Below are 23,357 nucleotides of genomic sequence, written 5' to 3'. Positions count from 1 at the left end.
TCCTTATTCAAAAACCATATACCTCAGGTGCAGCTCAGCGCAGCCAAAAGTTGTAGGTCTAAAGGAAATTAAGTTATGCCAAAAATTTTCACCAAAAAACTGCCTTCAATAAAAAAATTATATAAAAAAAATATGCATAAAAAAAAATTAAAAAAAATTGATAATAAAAGTACATACCATGCTCTTGGATCTCCATGCTTTCACAACACGTAAACACTTGATTTGGAATAGTGACACTCAAAAACAAAGTGATTAAGTTTCGATGACTCACACGTGGTGATAATTAGTCTCGCGATGCGCTCACTTCCGATGCACAAAAGTGAATGATAACGTGACCTAATTACATTGATATTTATAGTTTTTGGAAGCTTGTTAACTAGTTACTAACTTAGTGAGTTGATCTAACCGGGATAAGCCAATGATTTTTTTTGATTTATGGCCTATGGGGGAATCACAGTGCGTCGCTTTCTGGATCTAGAAAGTAATAAACTGTTGTAATAATAACATTAAATTTCAAGAAAACTCGATTTACAACATATAATCAACTGTAAATAGTTTTTGGCTCTCGATTTTGTTTGAACCCTATTTAAACCCGGCGTTAACAAAGCGCCGGGTTAAAATCCGGATGCTTGCCCATCTCTGATGGAGAGCCTTAACGTGCCTACAGATTTGCTCGATGTTTTGACGATCGATACGTTTATTCAGCCAAAATCGTACGAAAGTTTTAGTTACAGTACCTATAGACGATCAACATATATTCAGAGATCAGCGTATATTTTTTGACGATTGACACTGGAAATTAAAATTATAAATGCCCACAAATGTATTCGAATTTAACCTTACTATTTTTTATCAACCGCTAACAGGTGTTAGTAACAAAGGTATGTTAGTAACGATCATTATCTCGAAAGAGAGGGTTCAGGCTCTTAGAATAATAACGCATAAAAAAAACCTAGTCCGCACACGCTAAGTGAGGCAAATTGAAGCGCGCCAAAAGGGCCTACACGACCGGGCGGGCATTCAGTGCTCAAGATCAATTTGCACCGCGAACAGCTCCAGAATTTTAGCTAAAAATGACGAAATGTGCAGTCAATGAGTGTAAAAATACGTCAGACAAACATAAAATAGATACTAACGTCACATTCCACAAGGAAGTAACGCGTTTCAACTTGTGTTTTTATATAAATATTCACTAAAACAAGTCAATGACTAAAACCGAAAATTTACCTACTACCTAAGCCTACTACTAAAACTAGCCTACATGAATTTGATTTTTGCCTCACTTGTGACAGTTCGTTTGATATGAAACTATCATTCTTTGCGTTATTATTCTAATGTTCAGGCTATGTTCCGCCATGTTTTTTAGTTCAACAACAACCATTGTATTTCATCATAGATCCAAGAGAAGTCCTGATTTACACGATCGGGAGATTTGCGTCACGTAACATTTACTAAACATTTTTCTAGGGATCGACGACGCTGCAGGTGTTTTCAACATACAAATTTAACGATACGGTTTCTCTCTCGATTGAAAATTAAATAGGTTGTGTTTACTACTTTCAAAATTAGGTGTGCGGTTTCCGGAACGCGGCACAGAACCGCAATACGATAGACCAAAGATGTTAGATTAAGATGACTCCAAAATGTCTACTAGCCGAAAAGGGTGGGAATTTGGAGTTTTACAAGTTTCACTTTTTTAGGGAACATATTCTAATACTGTGCTCACATTACCGCTTTAGGCGGCAGAAATAGATAAGGTGGCAGAGCTTTCCTGGACGAACGCTTTCACACGGAGCTCTACTGCTACCTACTGTACTACTTTCCCTTCGTGTCCCATAGCCTTGGGACCGACGTCCTGTAGCACGGAAAATTGTTCTGTGTCCTCAAGTGTCCTGTAGATTTTTAAATTAATTTTTATGGCGTATTCGCTCTTTGCTCATCATCGCTTTCCATTCGTTCACTACGACAATTAATTGTCACTCCTTTCGTTCGCATTCTGTCAGCCGTTGCTGTCTTGCTGTCACTGTCACTGCTGCTCGCGTATTGCTTGCCAATGCCAACAAAATTTATCGTTATTTACAAGTCAATGTTATTTACGCAATATTTCGTTGCTGTTTTGCTTTCCAAAATACTTAAAAGCGTGTTTTACTGTTATTTAATTGAATGACATGGATGTTGAACGGTATGTCGGCATGGACCAGAGGTTCGATCCTCATTGGTTGGAAGAAATAATTCTACGTCTTGGTGAGTGTTATTATTAACTTTATACCTACGTAAATATTTGCCAAACTCTCTACATAATATCCGGCGGTCAAAGATCACATTGTAGATTAAGTACCTTACATTTTTTTATGAGCTTTGCGCTTGGTGGAAAACGACGTGCCTATCGTAACGCAGTGCCACTCGTACCATTAAATCACAGTTTTTGAGACAGAATTGACAAGTCCCATGTGCCTATGTAATTTTAACAGCAATCTAACCCTTTACTTTTTACTTTACAGCCACATTACTGTTAGGCGGCAGAAATAGGTACCGTGGCGGGGTTTTCCTTATTGCACTTTCTTACAAGGAGTTCTTCTGCTAGAAAATGAATTATTTTGATTATTTCTAAAATTTAATATTAGAGTGGAGTCCGCCATCACTGCAAACAGCTATAAACTTGATCACCACTAATTGCAACCTGGAGCCAAGATCAACAGAATTATAGAAGTAGCATTTACTTAGATCGTATTGTCTTTATCTCTTCTGGCTGGAGCATATGTTTGCCATCCACTTTTTGGTATATACATTCTCTCCTCTCACTCAGCTTGAGGTAGAATATGTGTGTTATTCTAGCCAGTCTCCACTACGAGTTCTAGTCAGCTTTGAAAAGCCATTTCTGCCTTGTGTACATTGTTTGGTGGTATAGGTGTTAATAAGGGTGAGGTACAGCCAAGAGCTTGTCAGTCATAATTTTAGACCATTCTTATTGTAAACTGCCATTGAATTTAAATCTTTAGTGTCTATATTTTTTATAACGCTTTAATAGAATTCTGATTTGACTGAATATTTGCTTGTATTCCCAGGAGACATGTTTGACATTCGCATTTCATGGGACCGCGGCACAGCTATATTGGCGGGTGTATGTGCGGTGGCGGGGGGGCTGGTGGGCATCTATGCTGGTGGGAGGCTTGGAGCCGCTGTTGGTGCCGGTTTGGGTAGCGCCACTGGCCTTGGAGTTGTTGGTAAGTGCACAATTGCAATTGCTGCTGTGGCGACTTTAGCACAACTCACTGTGGAGAATGGATATATAGGGGAGATCATAATCCCCCAGACATACTTTCTTATATTAGCATCACAGTACATTTATGCTACTTATAATATAAATAATAGTAATTTATTCATGAAAAATAGTAATACACATAATATTAATTTGACAAATAAAAATAAAGTGGTTGTTCTTGACAGTTGTTTCAGAAAGTCACAAGTTCATTTAAGGGGCAATTTATGTACTTCTGTATGGTAATATAGAAGTACATAAATTTGCCATTTCCGAGGCTCGAGCTATAGTGAAACAAAAACCTAATACTAAAGATTGTTGCATACTTACATTTTTTATTTTTTTTATTTATAGTACAATAACAGACATCAGACATAAAGAATGTAGAAAAGAAAACACTTAAAAATTATAGGAAATGAAACTATTTTTCTAGTTTTAAATCGCGTATATTTGTTTTTTCAAACAAACAAAGTGAAATGTAACATCCCCTTACAGGATGCATGAGTTTACAAGCTTGATTGTGAGTGCAGTCTCTCTTATATTGGACAAACAAAGCGAAGTATTTGTACTTGCGTCAAAGAACATATAGCTCATGTCAAACATCATAGCGTAAACAAGTTTGCAGTCTGCGAGCATATCATGGATAAACCTACACATTTAATGAAGTTTGACAAAACCCAGGTCATTAATTAATAATAAATTGAACTTAATAAAAATTCATTCAATAAAATAATTTGTAAAACTTAATGTAGCGTAAACTGGAATGTTTTCTTTGTAAAATTAAAAATAAGGTATTTAATTAATAACTATTGTAACTATAGTGAAAAAATAGGGTGGTTTTCATCAATATTAGACATAACTGGTTGAAGACTGTACCACCTCAGTCAACCGTGACCATGGGTCCTGTAAAGGGCCCGAATCGTCGGTTTGTTTGAAAAAACAAATATATTTAATGATTTAAATCCGGAAAAATAGGTTCATTTCCTATGTGTAACAATCGCTAAACAAAAACCTAAGAACTCGATACTTAAAAATTAATACAGCGGGCCCAATTATAATTGTGCTCAACATTCAAAAGTAGGACGTTCTTAAACGGATGCTAAATGAATTATTATATCAGAATAGAAAGAAATAAAGCAAAAATAATATATTATTCACCTTACAACAATGCAAGAAGTGATCTTAAAAGCTGAGGCACTGCAGTTCAATTACATAACTATTTTTAATACATATTTTATTGTAATACCCAAACATCCTATACAGGTGGCAACGATTCCTCATAGTGTATTCATGGTATCTATTGAATTTGATAAAAGTATATAAATAATTGACTATTTACAAAGACCGATCTCGAACATTCCTTACTTATTCTTCTCAGGCGAATCTGACCGTCGTGTAAGTAGTAGTAGTGCGCAGTCATCGTAATTTCCAGTGTAATCTTTTCATATTTACCATCTGGTCAAGCATGAGTTGCCTATTTTTTTTTTATCTAATTGTCTCATAAACCTTGTCCAACAAGTATCAAGTACCAAGTATGTTGACACAATTTCGTTCTGTTTTCAGCAATGGTGACTCTTCGAGAATTGTGGGTAACGATCAAAGACAAGTTGCAAGAGCTTTTCTATATTGTGTACAACTATCTGCGAACGCTGGATCCAATAGACATCATGCATGCATTTGACATACTGATGGCATGTCGTGCCAGCAGGACAGAGCTTGTTTATAATATGCTAGAATTTATTGCACTGAAATTAGGTAGGCAGGTTATTTCTACCATTACAGCTGGGTAGAAACTTAGTTTTTGAATATGTTTTGAATTTTTTTTTTGTTATTATTGTAAATGCAAAATATTTTTTTTATTTTCACCAAAGCCTTTGACTTGTTTGCCTTTGATACTGTGTATTTCTTTAATAGAAAATTGAGCTTGAATGTATAACAGAATAAATTATTTTGCATTTAGAATAAATTATACAATTGCACTCAGAATTTAGAATTAGAGGACCATTTATGATGGTGCTATCACATGGCTTTAGTAAACACATGGCTTTAGTAAAAGTGCCTTCTCTTGTACATTTTTGTACCAACTTAACTAATAATTATAAATACAAATGCAGCAAATATTGCTAGTATTATGTTAGTGTCAATCCGTTGATAGTTGGGTGTCTAGACTAGTATTAATTTACAATTACCTTAGGTTCCAGTGGTAAAAGACACTCTAATAGTAGGTTTTCGCAACTTAGATTAGATTGTTGCACTGTCAAATTCATAATAATTTGAGTGATCAAGTAACCAAAAATATCTCAGTGGTCAGTTTTTTCTATTTTTGCTTTTTTGATTTTAGATAAAAGAGTAATATGGTTGTGATAATTGTTTCCGACATTTATGTTCGATTGTCGCCACTCGTAAGGCGAAAAAAATGTTGAATTTTAAATTGGCGAGAGACGGTATTTCCCGGCAATGTACAGTTGGACGGGATCAGGAATTCAGGTTAAAGAACCGGCGAAAGATACACACCGTGTCGAGCAGCGCCGCTTCTTGCATTAGTGCTGAAAGCTGCACGCCAAAAAACTTCAACCTCAAGTTGTTAGTGAGGAATGATGTGGTCGAGCTTGCACAACGGTTTTCATGGTGTCGCCATCTTTGAGGACCTCGAACCCCATCGGGTCCGTATAGAACAACTAACTATTCTAAACTGTCTCGGGTCTGGGTATTTGTGACACCGTTGTTTGGTTCCGGTTTTCATAAAAGAAGTGCTTTAGGATTAGAGCAATCTATGTGATGGTGTCTAATATTTAAAAGGTCGGCTGGAATTAACCCGTTAGCGGTGAACACAATTGCCACCAACACTCATGCTTCGAGAACTTCCGACGTTTCTCGGTTTCGGGAAACCTTCTTCATGTAAGGATGGTAGCGTCCACAAGAAATACCTTCGAATGGGACCAATCCGATATCAGAGTCAGGTTTATTCGCAAGAATAGTTCTGCCTTTGCTAAAGGGCCGGTCTCGATAGGTTTTGTCCTAGCCGTTTTCGTTCTTGCCTGCCTCCATTCAGAGCTTGCTCAGCTCTTCATTATTGCCACCAGTAGCAATTGACCTGTTGTATCAGAACTCAAATATTTTCCTGACTTCGATTGTTTCTATGCATTGTAGCTAATTGCTAAGTAATCTCAGCCGCTTCATGGCAGTATCTGGTCTCTATTAGTTTAAGGTTAGACAAAGGATTATTTAAGCCAGAGATGTTAAGTCTTTTGCGCTGTAGGCGTTAGTATCAGGGCCTTTGGGTGGTTCTGGGATGAGTGTACCATGGCGCAGGTGAGGTTAGTCGTGGTGACCGGTGCGCCATGGTGGTTATAAGGTGATCGAGTCGTTGGTTGGTAGATGACTGATTGTAATGTGGTTGAGAAACTCATAAATTTTTGTATTCACCAAGATATGCCTGAATGTTGGAAGAGGGTTTGACATTGGTACGTCTTGGTCTTTGGTGGCTGCTGCAATGAGTTTACCAGGGTCCCAAGTCTGTTATTTTTTAATCATCTCAGTTGTGTGTCCACAGAGTGTCAATGGCATTTTGTACGTTTGGTCACAGATTACTTAATAGTTAACAGATACATCACTCTCATACAGAAACTAAAATACCTACGCTATAATAGACTACTAAATTTGACTATCGAAAAAAATGAGAGAGGTTAAAATACGGTTGCCCGCCGTGAGCAGTCGGGCGGAATCGAATGCTGTATAATGCGATTATACAAGGATTGTAAAGTAAATGAAAGATTTGTCTGGGCGCTTGCACTGCCGGCGATACACTCAGCGGTAGGCACTAATCACGTAACCACGAGCGAGTGACGTAGGCTTGGTTTGGTATTCTGCTCAAAAGGCAAGAGTAGTTGCTTGTTCGTGGCTAGCCATCGAGCTACTACTACTACCATTGTAATTTTTTGGTTGAGCTACAACTACTACCATTGTAATTTTTTGGTATTCTGCTCTTCGATGGCACGTCGATGACATAGTTTACTAAATATGATAGAAGACTAAATTGCTGGTTAAACATGATAAAAATTAAGCTATTTAATAGTAATTTCCATGGTAATTTTAATAAGGCATGTGATGAAATGAATGAATGCCATCGGTGCCATTCCACTGATGCTCTGTTCAGACTCAACTGCCATTGCAACTAGATTTTAGTAGACTATCAAATAATAGTTGATTATCTTCTCTCGCAAATATCGATTAAAAACTAATTTACAGCAGGAATTAACAACTTAATGTATGTGAGAGACAGGAACCTAAACTAGGAAAACCTTGTATCTTAGGACTCCTGGTCTCCACCTCTCTGTTAAAGTATTCTTTACTTAGGTCTATTTTGCACATAATATGTGAGTTTGTACAATAGGGAGTAATTAAAAAAGTTAGTGTTTTCATTTTTATGTGTGTGTGTGTGTGTGTGAGCGTGAGAGAGAGTGAGTGCTTGAGTGGTTTTTGTGTGTGAATGGGTGTGTGTGTGAAAATGTGTGTGCGTGTGTGTGTATTGGGTAAAATATTGTCATAATTGTAATATAATCTCAATGTAATTACAATATCCAATGGTTTCAGGAAAGTTAGCAGACTTGGGGGCCCTGGTCGTACATGATATGCAAGCTAAATGACCTTGTACGAATTAAAACAATCATATTCAAGAAGCGGTGCTTAGCGCTCGCCAATTCTGCTAAGACAGCAGCGTGAATATTTCATGGCTGAATTAAAGTATTACTACACTGCCGTGCATGCGTCTCTTATGGTTAAGTTGTAAGGGGCTGAATAATGTGAAGCCATTTAAAATCGTCTACATTGGGACGTCTGTGACCACGTGGATTTAATAAGTAGTCAAAATTTAGGTGTAGAGCACAATAGACAGTGGATCTTTAAGTGATTCCGACAACCTCAGTGTTACCGGCTGGCACTGCGGGCACTAGATAAGGATGTCCTGGGTTATATTACTAAATTAACTTTTTTTGAATGGGTACAGGGAGTTTACTCCCATTCTCCGTCCTACATTCATCCGAAACAAATTTTGTCAAATAAGTAATACTCGAGCAAATCAAGACAATGTCAAGTTTGCAGCTTCATTCGCATCAAGCTTCTTGTAATTTGGTCGAATATTACTTATTTGTCAGTACGTAATTGTTTCGGACGGAGTAGCCCCCCTGGTCGGGGTTGCTTGTCACGTTACTGTATAATAATTGTATATTGTTTGTATTGTAAACAGGGGAGGTGGTAGTATACGGTCAAACCGTCAATCACTTTATGTTGTAATAATAAGTTTATAGAATTTCACTATGTTTTACTATCATGATATTCAATTTATTGTTATTATTATTATTAATTAATTATTTTTTTGTGAAATTACTCTAATAATTGTTAATGCAAAGAAAAATTCATTTGATCCGGCTGGATTCGAACTAGCACCTTCACCATGCCGTAGTTGATGCTTTCCCAGTTGAGCTACGGAACGAACCTTACGAATTTTTCTATATGCTTGTTTTTTGACTTGTGTTTGCAGATCTTTGTTTTTTGACGTCATTTTTGCCGGAGCGCGACCTTCGGCTGACTAGATATCGACTGTAAACTGGCAACCGGTACTGTCTCAATTTTGACAACTTTTTAACTTTAGGATTATGACATTGACTTACAAATAAATGGACGACGGGTCTAATACAAAAACCACGAAAAAAATGTCCCAAGTCAACCTATTCGAAATTTAAATTGTAATGTCATCGCAGTATCGCGCTGTCAGTAGAACAAATGAAGACTAAAGCGGAGTGTCGCGCTCTGTATACGATTTTAGCGCCTTACAAGTGCGGACACTTTTTAGCGCGGACCCGACGTCCATATAATTGTAAGTCAATGGATTATGAAATAAAAATACGTAGTGTACGTACCATACATACATGTGTAATAAAAATACGCTGGTACCAGATGCTATATAAATGACGCAAACAATTTTTTTTTTATCATCTTGTAAAGTTGTCAAAATTGAGATAGTACCGATTGCCAGTTCACAGTCGATATGTCATTTTATGTTGCTAGCTTGCCGTATTACTTATACGGAGCTATTTTTAAAATACTAAAAACCTCGCACGGTTATCTATGTTACTAACATCATAAGCAACAAACTTTTGTTCATCATGTTTTACTTTCATACAAAAATAAATAGGTTTTTCTCAAAAATGCTCGGAAATGTTTACATTATTTTCGAAAAACGAACACGGAAAGTTTGTCATTTATGGACCGTGCGACTTCTTACCGGTCAAGGCTTACAAATAAATGGACGACGGGTCTAATACAAAAACCACGAAAAAAATGTCCCAAGTCAACCTATTTAAACGTAGTGACATGTAAAGGAATATGAAAAAGCTAAACCGTTGAATTTAAATTGTAATGTCATCGCAGTACTGTCTAATTTTGCTTGCTTCGCTGTCAGTCGAACAAACGAAGACTAGAGCGTGAATGACGCTCTGTATACGATTTTAACGCCCTATAAGTTCGGACACTTTTTAGCGCGGACCCGACGTCCATATAATTGTAAGTCAATGGGTCAAGGCCTGAAAAGTAAGTGGGAAAATCCATTACAGTCCTCTTCTCTAAACTTTCTCTAAACTTTTAAATCTACCTACTAACAGTGAACTATGTAAACAGGCAAAAGAAAAACTCATACAGCCAACTGCCCGGTGTTCATAGTTTCGAGAATAAAAAAATACCTACTCGTACCGCTTATTAAAAAAAAAATAAAATGGGAGTAACATTTAAGCTACCTCTTTTGTTTTTTCATCTTTTTTTGTATTTTAGAAGCGATAACGAAAATACAGTAATAGATACACATTCAAACACATCATACTACTACTATTATTATTATTACTACTATTATTATTCTGTTTGGAAAAACAAATTGTCTAACTCGTCATATATCACTTTTAATTTTAATTAATATATTTTTACTTTTTCTATAATACATCTTCCTCTCTTGCTTGTACATTTATTTTGTGTGATTGAGTGACTATTCACGAATTAAAATAATTTAATAAACACAAGTAGCTAACATTGTCAATTTAATGTCAACCATCATAAGATTTATATTATTTATATCAGCAATGTTTAATTTTTTTTTTCATCGGAAGGTGCACCACAGTCCATCGTCAAGTTCGAATTTCAAAAACTCCACTCTAGCGTGCAAAAGACGCTTTCGCGCGCAGATTTCTAATCTTTCCGAGCTAGTGAGGTGAAAATGTTTATTTTTGGTTAATTTATTAAGTTTTTTAAAACGTCATGGAAGAAAAGTAGCTGTTGTTTATGATGTTACTGATTTATATATAATTCTTTGTTGCACAAAGAAAAAAACACATAATGATATTTAGTATCCAAATGATTATTTGCTAAGTTATTGAACAACATGCAAACGGCGCCAGCTATCTGGTTGTTCGCGGTACCCTCTACGTTTTAACTGAAAACCAGCCGTTTGCTTTTAAGTCAACACCGACGCTGAGCTATGGTCTCTTTGCACTGTTTGTTATATACATACACACACACAACTGAGTGACAGGCAGTGCTGCGAGTCTGCGGTTTTTTATTATTATATTACATGTTTGAAAGAGAATTTTTGTAACGAAATTGTGCATAGCATAATGAACCTCATGTCAATATGATACCGTAGCTGCGGGAATTCTCGAGAATTTTCCGGAAGACGCGCGATCAGTTTTTTGGCTCGTATCTAATTTGTACGTTGTTATGATTACAAAATTTCCTAAGATGTTCAGACATATGTACGTATCTGTATCGTGCCGCACGCAACGTCTCGTTACGAATGGTGTCCCATACTTTCTCGTCGACTGCACCCGGGATGTTTTTTAACAAATGTAAAATTAAAAAAGAAAGCTTTAATACAATGAGTATGATAATAATATATTTTTGACACCAAAAGGCGCGCCTTATTCTGGGACTACCATAACCGAATTAAAAAAAAAATACTGGATTTTACTTTGTCAAGTAAACATTTGATTGATCGATTTATTTTAGAAATAGTCGACGAGCTTTGGGCCTACACGAGAGACGAGTGGAGTACAGTCGTGTATGTACATACAATTACTGATCAGTATTGTTTAAAGGAACGTATTATATTCCCATTCTCGGTTATGGCGACCCGGAACAAAGCACGTCACTATTAGTACATAATGTATTCCTCAAATATATTAATTTGTTGGCAATACGCAATGATTAGCTGTTAAGATGATTGGTGAATAAAATATTATACCTGTTTGAATGAGCTTATTATTTCAATCACTGTTATATTCTCTCTAGTAAAGAATAGCCTTAACCTGATTTTTTAACTAGTGAACTTAGTTTTTTAACCGACCGATATTTTTTTTGTATGTGCACCTATGTTACGCCATTACAAAAACGTCGTTTCGTAGGAGCACCTTGTGAAAGGAGAAAACCTATTTCTGCCACCTAGCAGTAACGCGAGCAGTACTGCATGTAGGCTAAGGATTTTGAAGGGTGCTGGTGAAATTACAAGCACATGGGACTTGTCTCAGGGTCACGAGCGCAGTGGCAGTGCTGCTCAGGTCTTTGCGATTTAAAGCTCTGAGTGACACTGCAACTGCTGTGGACGGCGCTCGACTTGTTCATCCCGTCATTTGGTACTTAGAATAATAACGCATAGAAACCTAGTCCGCACACGCTAAGTGAGGCAAATTGAAGCGCGCCAAACGGGCCTACACGAGCGGGCGGGCCGTCAGTGCTCAAGGTCAACTTGCACCGCGAACAGCTCCAGAATTTTAGCTAAAAATGACGAATTGTGCGGTAAATGAGTGTAAAAATACGTCAGACAAACATAAAATAGATACTAACATCACATTCCACAAGGAAGTAACGCGTTTCAACTTGTATTTTTATATAAATATTCACTAAAACCGAAAATTAACCTACTACCAAAACTAGCCTACATTCACATTTGATTTTTGCCTCACTTGTGACAGTTCGTTTGATATGAAACTATCATTATATGCGTTATTATTCTAATGGCGCATCCACACATGCCCGGCGGCATGGCCGGCGGCCGTGCCGCCGGCATTTGCCTCATCTCAGCCGCGGCACGCGTGGCTTTTGGTTGCCGGCGGCAGTTTGCTTGCGGCTTCGATACGGAGTGGTAGTGTAGTCGTATTCATATATAAAATAATTTAACAACACTACTGCGAACATTGCAACCGCATCTGCAGGCGGCCGGTAAAGCCGGCGGCCTGCATTCAGCGGCAAGGCGGTCTGAAACCCGGCGGCATGTGTGGATGCGCCATAAGATTTGGTATAATAAAAACATTTTGTTACATTTATATAAATGGTGGCTGCAATTACAATACATGTTGTCTTAAATGAAAAAAAAAAAAAAAACTATTATTATTAATATAAGAAATCCATTTATTTGAAAACCAGCAAACATTCATGATCATTATAAATTAACTTTATTTAAATACATTATAAAATATTTATTCAACCAATAGCGACTTAAAATTTACAAAATTCTTAAAATATTTTAACGTAAAACAAATCCCTGTGTTGTCAGGTCCATGTACACCGGCATAGTTGAGAATCTCCTCGATTTTGTTACTTTCTTTTTAGTTTTATCTTCCGGGAGAAAGTTCCAGATTAACAAGTCTTCGTCGGCAGTAGCTGTCGCTAAAAATAGAACATGCAATAGCATATAACGTCTACCAATTTGAACACTGAACAATTATATATATAGAGATTATCCTGCTAAGGGGAAGCAAGTTATTTGCATAGTACAAAATGCTTTCATTGCTGATACAAGTTACACAGCATTACACTCCGATATCAGTATTGTAGTTGTAGAGACACACGGTGTCCCTAAAGATGTTGCTACTAATTATTATTATTAGTATTTTTTAGTAACATCAGCATCTCTCTCTATCCTGTATCGCCAATCAACAGTGAAGTTCAGTCTAAGTAAAAAATTATTTTAATTTTTTAAACTTTAGCAATTCATGGTGTTTCCATCGTAAACGCCAGCAACAAACTTAATATTTTTGGGTGTAGGTTCTAAGTGAGGAGTGCGAATGCCGATTACGCGAAAGACGACAGTGCGAAGACGGTTGCGCGAAAGCTAGTTGATTTGCGCGAATGACGATAGCGCGGAGACATTTGCGAAAGCTGGAAGGCAAGTTGATTGTTGCAAGTACACCGTAATAAACTTTAAAAAAATAAACGTATAGTTTATTATGAAAGCTTTGCATTGCAATGAATCGCAACAACCTGCAGCCATTCGTGCAAATGAACTATCGCGCATTTAAGCTTTCGCGCAACCGTCATTCGCACTCACGTGCACTACCCACTATATTTTTTATAGCGAATGAAAACACAGCTGCCCGTTATCGTTAGAAACACCGTATTGCTCCAGGACGGTGCAGTACCAAGATTGTCTCTAAGACACGTGATCAACCCATGTGTACGTCCTAATGCTGGGCGGGGGGTCTCCTCTCAGGCGAAGGTTTTGACCGTAGTCCGCCACACTGGCCCAATGCGGGTTGGGGACTTGACACGTTTTCCGAGGGTAGTTAATCTTCTTAGACGTGCAAGTTTCATCACCGAAAAGCTCATGATAAATTTCAAAGTATGTTTCGCACATAAATTCCTAGAAACTCAGAGGTGGTAACCCCCGGATCCGAACCCCGAAATCCGAAATTGTTTGTAATGAGTAGAAGAAAATTTAAACATAAAAATTCCATAACAGACTTGTAAATTTCGATAATCACCCAGTTTAGTCCCGTCAGGGCTAAACACCATGGTCTGCACGCGGTCCACGTCGCCGCGGCCATCGCCCGACTGGTCCACTACCGTTGTCGGGTCACTTATCACGAACAACTGCGTAGAAGCCTTCGGGTGTTGCACTGACCTGGCTAGAAGTCAAATTTTAAACCAACTTAAGCAACTACTCTTTAATCAGTTTTCTCATTCTTTTCCTTAAAAGGTAATTCAAGTTAGAATTTATCTTTTTGATTTATTTTTCCTCTCAACGTTTGTATACAGTTCTAACGTAGAATTTAACTCTTAACTTATCTATGGAAACTTGTAATTGGCGATCAATAATTATTTTTGTAACTATTTAAATACCTAGCTGTTAGTTTCCCTAATATTGTAAAATAAAATAAATAAAATAATGCCTATTCAATCTCGCTTTGAAAAGGCGCAAGTTATACCACTCAGGGAACAAGTCTGCAATGAATGAATTCGACTCTATAGCTTTTCGCCATATAAATTTGAAAGTAAAACTCTTCGTACGAACCATTATGTCACCCCAGCCTATGTCTAGTCTCCCGATACTTGAAAGGCGAAGGATAATTAAATCGTTGAAGCACTAAGGTCCGGTACCTGGGTCCCACAAACTGAGCACCATCTCTCCAGTCCTGTGGCTGAACAGCATGCAATCTAAATTGTATTTGTAGTAGGTTGCGAGATCTGTGTGCAGTTTATTCGATGGGGTGTCCCACATGATGACTATTGTCCGATAGTCGGAGACTGCTACGCCCACTCCCAGTAGCGCGCTGCGCCAGGGATGCCAGACTACAGACTGCAAATGCATAAAAACACCCCGTTTTATGCCTTAATTATGGTATTGCACTGTCGATACACTAAAATACTTGGACGGCTAACACGACATGCAAAGTGACAATGGAGCTCATACGTATTACACATGTCAGTTTGACTATGAAAATAATGTCAAAATTAGATACGATAGCCGTCATATGAGCTTCGTTGTCACGCAGTATATCGTATTTCGTTGTAGACCTGACGCCCGTCGATTTGGTTTTGAGTAGATCAGTGTGAAGATAGGCGTTCAACAAGCTTATTGTTATGATTTCTTTATTGCACCATTAATGAATGACGTGTTAAGAAACTTTCTAAGCCAATTTGACCTTTAATAGCATTGCATAAATACAAACTATAACCAAAACGCGGGAATTCTTTTTCAAATTTCTGTTGAGTGCATAAAAAAGCTCCCCGAACCAAAAGGTTGGTTAGGTGGTCGTCAGCACGGCTAGCACTTTAACAGCAGTAGAGTTCCTTGTGAAAGAGTTCGGCAGGAAAGTACTGCCATCTTACCTACTTCTGCAGTAATGTCAGCATTACTGTGTTCCATATGGCACTTGTCAACTAATGTTTCAGGGTGACGGGCGCAGTGGTAGTGCCCCTCAGAACTTTGCGATTAAAGCTCTGAATGGCACTGCAACTGTTATGGACACGCGTGTAGCCAACCATCAGGCGCACGACTTGTTCGCCCCGTCACTTGATATTAATTTAGCTACAAAAAACGAGTCGCGTCTTGCGTGAGAGCGACAGTACCACATTCTCTAAGCGAGAAAAGCAGTTCTCCCGCAACTCGCACTCTGAATCTTAGGCCATCGTTTGCATCATCGACACATTACAAATAAAATTTTGTCAACGTTTACACAGTATAATTATCGTACCTTTGGTATAACAAAGTCACATGTGATCATACGTTAAAAGTGCTTTTGTCACATGAAAGTCGTAAAAGTAATATTAATTGTATGAAACAAATTACGCATAATGTGAAATTTTATAATACTCCCATTTAAGCTTAAAAAAGTCATCGATTAATTTCGTTTGTAGACTCTTTAAACGTTTCTCGACTGGACGGATTGCCTAAAGTACACAAAACCAGTGTGCCTTTGTGGCCAATTGAAATCAAAATACCTCCCCCACTTATGACCTTGCAAAAAAAGTTGCATCAGTGCTGCAGCCGCTTGTAGGTAGAACGTCGTCCTTTATGAGGGATTCTCGTCATTTTATAGACATTCTCAAGGAGAGTAAGCTGGATCCGGACGATATAATGGTGAGTTTTGACGTAGAATCACTTTTCACCAATGTTCCCGTAAAAGAATGTCCTGAGGTTATTAGGAAGAGGCTTCGAGACAGTGAGATGTTGGAGTCAATCATGGTGTTGCTACGAAACTGTTTAGATGGCAGGTACTTTTTGTATCGTGGGAAGCATTATCTCCAGGTCGACGGTGTTGCCATGGGTAGCCCTGTAGCCCCGTTCATGGCAAATATCTGGATGGAACACTTTGAGGCCAGTATAGATCTGCAACCATTTGCAGTGCAGTTATGGAAACTATATGTTGATGACGTTTTCTGCATTATGAAGGGTAGTGAACGGGACGCAGAAGAAGAGTAGACTGAATTGAATGAGGATTCTGCAAGGTCATTCTACATTTATTGACATAGGTATTTTTTGGTTTCAACTCGGCAACTCATGAAAAACTGCTCAAAGAAATTGGAACAAGAACTAGAAACTTACTTTGACATACGAATCATCGACGTCCACATTGGAATAGTACTGCAACGACGGCCACAATAGTAAATGCACAACGGCGGACTTCATGGACGCCACGGCAACGTAACGAGCGTCGGGAGACACCCTCACCGCTATGATGTCCGACCGGCCTTTGTCTTTCCAGCGACTGCAGTGGAGTCCAAATTGGTCAAACGCACTTACTGCCCCTTGTGAACAGCCTCTGTTAAGTTAAGATTTTCCAGACGGTGAGTAATTATCTATTGGAAATAAAACTACAGCCACAGATTACGTAACAGATACATCACTCTCACATAAAATCGAAAATACCTACGCTGTAATAACCTACTAAATCTCAGTAACGAGGAAAAAGGAACCTAAGCACGCGCTCATAGAGTTGCCCGCGGTCTGCAGCCGTCCAGAACCGAATGCACAATGACTGAGACTTGGAAATTACAATTATTTATTTAGTAAAGCGATGGGAGAATGGTTGCTTTTCAATTGAAGGTCGACGGTAGGTAGCGATAATAAAAAGTGGGTAGGTACAATAAAAACAGCGTATTTTGCTATGACAGTTCGGTCTCTGAACACCAAATTCGTGTGAGATAAACGCGCCTACTGTTCTTGTCGTAAGCACGGCAGTGTTTGTAGCATGTGTAATAATAGGAGATACTAACACGACGAAAGAGTTGCCGGTAGGGCTCCAATCTATGCTGGTGATGGTACAGATGTCGTGGCCCACTGTTGCACATTTGCAATAAGCGTTTGGAGAGCTTTTGACCAATGTTTCGTCGTGTAGCTCCACGAAGTTAGCATTTGTTCCTATCTGAAAGCAAATCTATTTTAAGTCTCGATACTACGCCAGCCAAATTATTAAAAAAAGTAAAAAAAAAAAATGTGTCGTTCATAAAACACGATCAATAATTTAATGATTCTTTCTATAAATTTAAATGTTGATTGCGTGTTCCTAAGTTGCACTGCCATACTTACATCAATCAACTATTTATTCCGTTCTTATAATCAATTATTTACCTTACATTTTAGTACATACATTATTGAATAATTGGATTATTAATATTCAATGTTGTTTTCATTTTTATTAACCGACTTCAAAAAAGGAGGAGGTTCTCAATTCGACTGTATGTTCTTTTTTATTTTTGTATGTATGTTACGCGATAACTCCGGTATTTGTGAACCGATTTTCATGATTCTTTTTTGTTGGAAGTCTTCCATAGTGGTCCCATTTCATTTTGAAGAAAATCATCCACAGGGTGGCTGTTTACGCATGAAGATTCATTTTTATAAATAGCGCCTAACTTTAATTTAGGAGCAATTACTTTTAGCAATCATTTTGTTGATTTTGCTATTTCTCCAATTCAAGGCGTTTTTCTCTCGATATACTTTGAGTAGTGTCGTAGTGAGAACCTATTTTTATTATTTCCAGTATCAAGTCCTGTATAGTGGCGAACTAGGGGATATTTCAATGAAACTTAGCAAATAGACGTAATTCCACGTACTTTTGAGGTCGGTTTTTTTAGTACTCTGTACTGAGATTATTTTATTATTATTTTTGTATCTGGGTATATATTTTAGATATATATCTTAGAAGATAGAAAAAAATAGAAGAAGTATATATTGAGATATATTGAGTGATGTGGATAGGTATCTGTTATCAGACAACATTTTGTTTTTTAATCTTATTCTTTCTGTGTAATCTGTTGGTGTTCCAAATGAATAAATGATTGAAAAAAAAAGTAAAAATTCGGTTTAGTCGAACGGTAGAGGCATTGGCTTTGAAGTTAAAGCTAGTTGAAAAATGTGTATCGTTTACCGTTCGGCCACGGAGGCAATAATTTCACATAAATACTTACCAACAACACGTCTCCACGTGGATTAAACTTACAGCAGTTAATCTTACTCCCGGTAACACCGTGACCTGTCAGCCTCTGGCTTTGCCAGCTGAACATATGATAATTGTTGCCCAGACCCACTACTATGATATTGCCCGTACTCCAGTCGATGATCTCTGGAACTGAAGAAAAAGCATTAGCAACATTGACTTACAAATAAATAGCAATAATATTTGAAGTAAAAAGTACATTCATAGATGCACTTGTATTTGCGTAAGTTCATACGACTCGGGGACCGACCCACAGACATGCTATTATAATAGTGTTGTAACTCAAAATATGTGAAATTTAATATTATATCACTACTGAATGTAAAATTTGATTCTGTACACGTCAAATAACTGTCGTTAGAATATTGTAAGAAACAATCAAAAGATATCTACTTAACTCAAAATAATCCTTATTCAGAAACATGAAATTATTTTTTCCATTTCATTTATAAATATATTTGAGAAATTGTTTAAGTGTCTATAATAAACTATAACATACATAAATTTTAATTATTTTTTGCGGGAAGTGAGTAATTCGTTTTTCATCGTTTCTGAGAAAGTCCTCTGTTTGAGTTAATACACTATTGTATTAAGAGTGCGATTCAGTTTTACGAACTGTTCTAAACAATAATGACTTTAGGCCCGTTAAGTAATCCATCGGAAAAACTAATGTTACGAATTTACATACAAATGGACCCCACTTTTAACTTTAAATCATGCTCTGGGACTTCCATGCTCTGGGAGGCTGTATATGTGTGCGGAGACCCGAATGAACCTGTGACAATGCGACTCGTCCATCGTCATCCCGCCAATTTGTCACCATTTTCTCTGGTTCCTGACCTACCTAAAACTTCGTAAAAATTTCGAATCGTTTTTTAATTCCTTCTCTTCGTCACTCTTACTTTTCTCCGTTTCGTCGCCACTCTCTACTAAATTTCCGAAGCGAGCAGACGTGCCCGACTACATTTCAAATTCTGACCAGTTATTACATTGAAAATCATGTAACTTAACTGCATGTAGAACATAATGTTTGCATAAATACAAGCCCTTTTGGGGTAAGTTCCTTTATTTACTATGTCTAACCTGTATGTAATTCAAGTATGGAGTGTTTTTATATGAATATGCCTGTGTTTATACAGTTATTTTGTTTTGTTGCAGCATTTTCTTCCTTTCTTTTAAAATAAATGTAATTAAATTACAATGAAAGTTTCATAAAGAAACTACTTCATATGAAACGTATATTTTAACAATTCTTTTTATCAGAAAAACCTAACAGTTACTTAAACACATTTATCACCGAATTCAGAATTCACTACTTGTGCGTTTCTTTCTTTCGAATGCAGTTTAGGTACGAGATCATAGGAATAATATATTCTGGAACTGAATCTCTACACATGTTATGTACCCACTTTTTGATATACGCGGGGCCTTAATTTCCACTGAGGTTGGAATCAGACGAACAGATTTTGGCATTTTAACCTCATTAATAGCGGGCTTTACACAGAAATTTTATCACGCGTGCATGATACAGAAATCAAAAAGTAGTAAGGAAAGAGGACCTTTACACGGACGCTCTTTCCGTTGTGACGAAAACAAACACGAATAATCGCGCGCCAAAGAACGTTAGCTTAAAAAATTCAAACACACACACACAGTGCACGATTGAGTGTGCAGGCGACTCGGAAAAGACGCGGTTTCCGATCGGGAGAGGCAATCATAATCAAGCTGCTGATCTTGAATTGAAATCAGGGCCTGATCACGCGCGATAGACTGACCGTGTAAAGTGAGCTATTAACAAAGCCTCATGATATTCTGGCCAATGGAATGTATACATAAGTTAATACTCAAGTTAAATAGATCTAAGTAGAATTAAGGACGATCTGTAACGATGGGCCTGGCATCATCGCTAAGCGATAAAGGTCCTAGTTAAATAAACAATAAAAAAAAACTTACAACGAGCATAACTGTAATTGGGAAGGCTCAAAATATTACAAGCCGTGGATAAATATGACCGTTTTCTAGGCACGCAAGGCCATGACGGCTCGCTCTCTTCGTCTTTAGGAAGTTTGAATTGATCTTTTAAACCTAACTCGCCGATAAAGCGGTTCTTGAATTTCTTTCGTTGCTGGTACTTTGCATTCTGAAAAGAAAGTACTATCTGTGTACTAAGTGTATTGTGTACCGTGAATAATTAGGGAGAATTTATGGATATATCCAGTGCAGCAGTGTTCCTTTGTGTATTTCATCATCTACTGCGTTCCGATTTGGAAAGGTGCTGGCGAAATTACAGGCACATGGGGCTGTTGTGTCTCAGGGTGACGGGCGCAGTGGCAGCACCCCTAAGATCTTTGCGATTTAAAGCTCTGAGTGGCACTGCAACTGTTATGGATAGGGGTGTCGCTTACCGCTTGTTCGTTCCGCCATTTGGCATTATAAAAAAAGCAGTGAACTGAGTGAGGAGGGTCCTTAATTTATTAGTAAAGACTGTTATTTGACTTACCCAAATATCTACTCTCTCCAGAGTGTTAATATATTCTCGTCGCATACGTTTGTCATAGATTACGTGACGGGGAAAAACAAATCTATCCAGACCGCGATTGTAGACTTTCGACTGCAAAAGCGTAATATAATAACGAAATTGTTTATTGTATAACTTATTGCACAAATGTGTAACTAAAGACTAATTATACGAATAAATGTAAAATATAACACATATACCTGAACTAGAGGAATCCTGTATTTTAGATAAAAACTACTATTTATTCAGGTGGATATATTATTAAATTAAAATGTGTATTCAAAAAATGTGTTAAAAGTATGTGGCTGTGACCATTGTCCGTTTGTTATCGTATTTTTTTTTTTCATTTTGTACAATTTATTATTGCTTTCTATAGTTATAGAGCAAATTTTTCATTTTTACAGAGAAAAATGGCGTCGAATAGGCCACTGTCTGACCGTGCACTCGTGAACATTTTAGAAAATTGGTCGCGTATTGATTCTCCTCAAGTCGTTATAACAGAAATTCCTAACGACGACTTTATTGACCGCAGGTTACAAAACATTTTTGGGGGTAGTTCGCAAAATACTGACGATGCTGTGAACGTGATGACTGTGCTTGAGGAGTAGGTATGATGGGGTAGAAATAGGTGCCAATATTACCACTGGCAACGTGTCTGACAATAACACTTGTAGCAAGTGCTTCTTCATCATTGAATTGTAACTTACCTACTCGAAACCAGAAAGAACTAATGAGGACTGGACAATTAAAAAAAATTATTCATCGTAAACCCCAGTTTACACCAAAGTTCTGTCCAAAGATGTCATATACACATGAGACCCAGCCCAATGAGTACTTCAGCAATCTTTTTTCCGACGAGATAACACGTAAATTGTAAAGAAACTACCGTTTTGCTACATACGAAAGTAGCAAAGACTTTCAATCTTGCCACTCTAACCCATATCAAGACATTTATGTTTTATATCGATTAAAACTGCTAAATTTATTAAATAGTTTCCTGAGTCTTGTTCAGACAATGGCCACATAGTTGCCAGTTTTTGGTACTGTTATCAGACAATGGTCATATATTATCCACCTATGAAACGCTTTTTTGTATATTTAACCAGAAAAAATCAAACAATCCATCATTACCCTCCGATTAAGGGTTGAAATTGCTAAAACACGTTTGCTTATGTTTTTTTTAACTACCTGTACCTAGGACATTCATTACCTTAGATGCTAATAAGTACACTACAAGATTAACGGCGTACATGTTTAGGAGAAATCTATAAAACAATACGTAATTAAAGTACGATATCTAGCTGGAATATGGTTCAAAATGCAACCTGAAAATAAATATCTTAGTAGTTTTACGGTACCTCCAATAGTGTTATTTAAATTTGATAAAAAACTTACGTTTTTTGTCTCGAATGCATATTCTTCCATATTTTTAATTTAATGAAGTCACTATTCAGTTAATAATATTCACTTTTTGCTAACAATTTATGTATTTTTTAATAGCACTAAGAAAAGACCAGCTTTTTCATTCGTTAGGCTAGCATCTGTGAATTTGGTGAAGTATTTTTCGATATACCCACATTTTTCTCCAAGATATGGCTGATTTACACTGTTGCAGCGACTGGCGCCAGTTCTAAACCATAGTATAAGCAAGTACAAGTAATCCAACTCGTGCTCGTTCGGTGCGTCAATGTCTTCACGTCACTCGGAGGGTAGGGCTGTCACATTATTATTTTAGTTATTCCTATAGATATGAAACATAATTTGGAAAAATTAAGATATTCAGCACAGTATTTTCGTGCTACAACAGTGATATAATCTTTGTCAAATGCACTAAGTACTTACATGTTAATATCTTTGTGGGTACCACCATCGCGGATTGGTATCTCGATTACGGGGATATGATTATGAAATAAAAATAAAATGCTGAACAATTGTACAAGGCCAAGAGTCAAGCTTGACACTTAAGACTTAAATCTAACTCTATGCCACTCACGATAAGAACGGTCCAAAGTACAAAGTGTCAAGTTTGACGTCCGCTTGACTGTACACAACAGTCTTATTAACGGTTATGAATATGATGATGTTTTCATGATTTTCATGTATTTTTGTGAAATTAGTCCACTATACTCCGGTTAAATTACCATGACTAGAATGACAGGTCGACAAAATTAGAGCGACATAAATTTACGACGTAGTAGTGGCGAATTATATATTTTTTAATTCGATAAAACAATAAATAAATGTTTTATATGTTTACGTTATCATTCATTAACATTTATGATAATTGAAATCACTTTTATAGTTAATTACCTACACTAAGGCC

At 37.2% G+C, this 23,357-nt stretch overlaps 2 protein-coding genes across 3 annotated transcripts; one reads left to right on the top strand and one right to left on the bottom strand.

Annotated features, from left to right (window-relative positions):
• The first annotated feature begins 2,061 nt into the window (after nt 1–2,061).
• Nucleotides 2,062–8,371, top strand: LOC113238953. The gene is made up of 4 exons (XM_026475813.1): nt 2,062–2,244; nt 3,066–3,224; nt 4,823–5,014; nt 7,853–8,371. The coding sequence occupies exons 1-4, from the start codon at nt 2,169–2,171 to the stop codon at nt 7,903–7,905; spliced, it is 480 nt and encodes a 159-aa protein (XP_026331598.1). The 5' UTR covers nt 2,062–2,168; the 3' UTR covers nt 7,906–8,371.
• Nucleotides 8,372–12,726: 4,355 nt separating this feature from the next.
• On the bottom strand, nt 12,727–22,705 carry LOC113238972 (protein cortex-like). Of its 2 annotated transcripts, none has more exons than XM_026475841.1 (9): nt 22,612–22,705; nt 21,017–21,127; nt 20,470–20,656; nt 18,488–18,648; nt 17,294–17,442; nt 16,623–16,839; nt 14,675–14,873; nt 14,059–14,202; nt 12,727–12,964 (listed from the first exon to the last, which is right to left on the bottom strand). In XM_026475841.1, the coding sequence occupies exons 2-9, from the start codon at nt 21,059–21,061 to the stop codon at nt 12,822–12,824; spliced, it is 1,245 nt and encodes a 414-aa protein (XP_026331626.1). In that variant the 5' UTR covers nt 21,062–21,127; nt 22,612–22,705; the 3' UTR covers nt 12,727–12,821. The 2 variants fall into 2 exon arrangements, with proteins under 2 accessions (XP_026331626.1, XP_026331625.1); XM_026475840.1 differs by lacking the exon at nt 22,612–22,705 and adding an exon at nt 22,430–22,474.
• Nucleotides 22,706–23,357: the final 652 nt, after the last annotated feature.

The sequence above is a fragment of the Hyposmocoma kahamanoa genome, unplaced genomic scaffold (assembly GCF_003589595.1).
Source record: "Hyposmocoma kahamanoa isolate Upper Pololo Valley unplaced genomic scaffold, ASM358959v1 98972, whole genome shotgun sequence".
Taxonomy (NCBI): domain Eukaryota; kingdom Metazoa; phylum Arthropoda; class Insecta; order Lepidoptera; family Cosmopterigidae; genus Hyposmocoma; species Hyposmocoma kahamanoa.
This window is presented reverse-complemented; position numbering and strand designations above follow the sequence as displayed.

Coding starts and splice junctions, on each gene's coding strand:
- LOC113238953 (XM_026475813.1), top strand. CDS start 2,169: ATGGATGTTGAACGGTATGTCGGCATGGACCAGAGGTTCGATCCTCAT. Junction 3,225..4,822: donor CACTGGCCTTGGAGTTGTTG/GTAAGTGCACAA, acceptor TTCTGTTTTCAG/CAATGGTGACTCTTCGAGAA. Junction 5,015..7,852: donor ATTTATTGCACTGAAATTAG/GTAGGCAGGTTA, acceptor CAATGGTTTCAG/GAAAGTTAGCAGACTTGGGG.
- LOC113238972 (XM_026475840.1), bottom strand. CDS start 22,459: ATGGAAGAATATGCATTCGAGACAAAAAAC. Junction 18,649..20,469: donor CAATTACAGTTATGCTCGTT/GTAAGTTTTTTT, acceptor CTTTTTCTTCAG/TTCCAGAGATCATCGACTGG. Junction 17,443..18,487: donor CACGTGGAGACGTGTTGTTG/GTAAGTATTTAT, acceptor ATTTGCTTTCAG/ATAGGAACAAATGCTAACTT.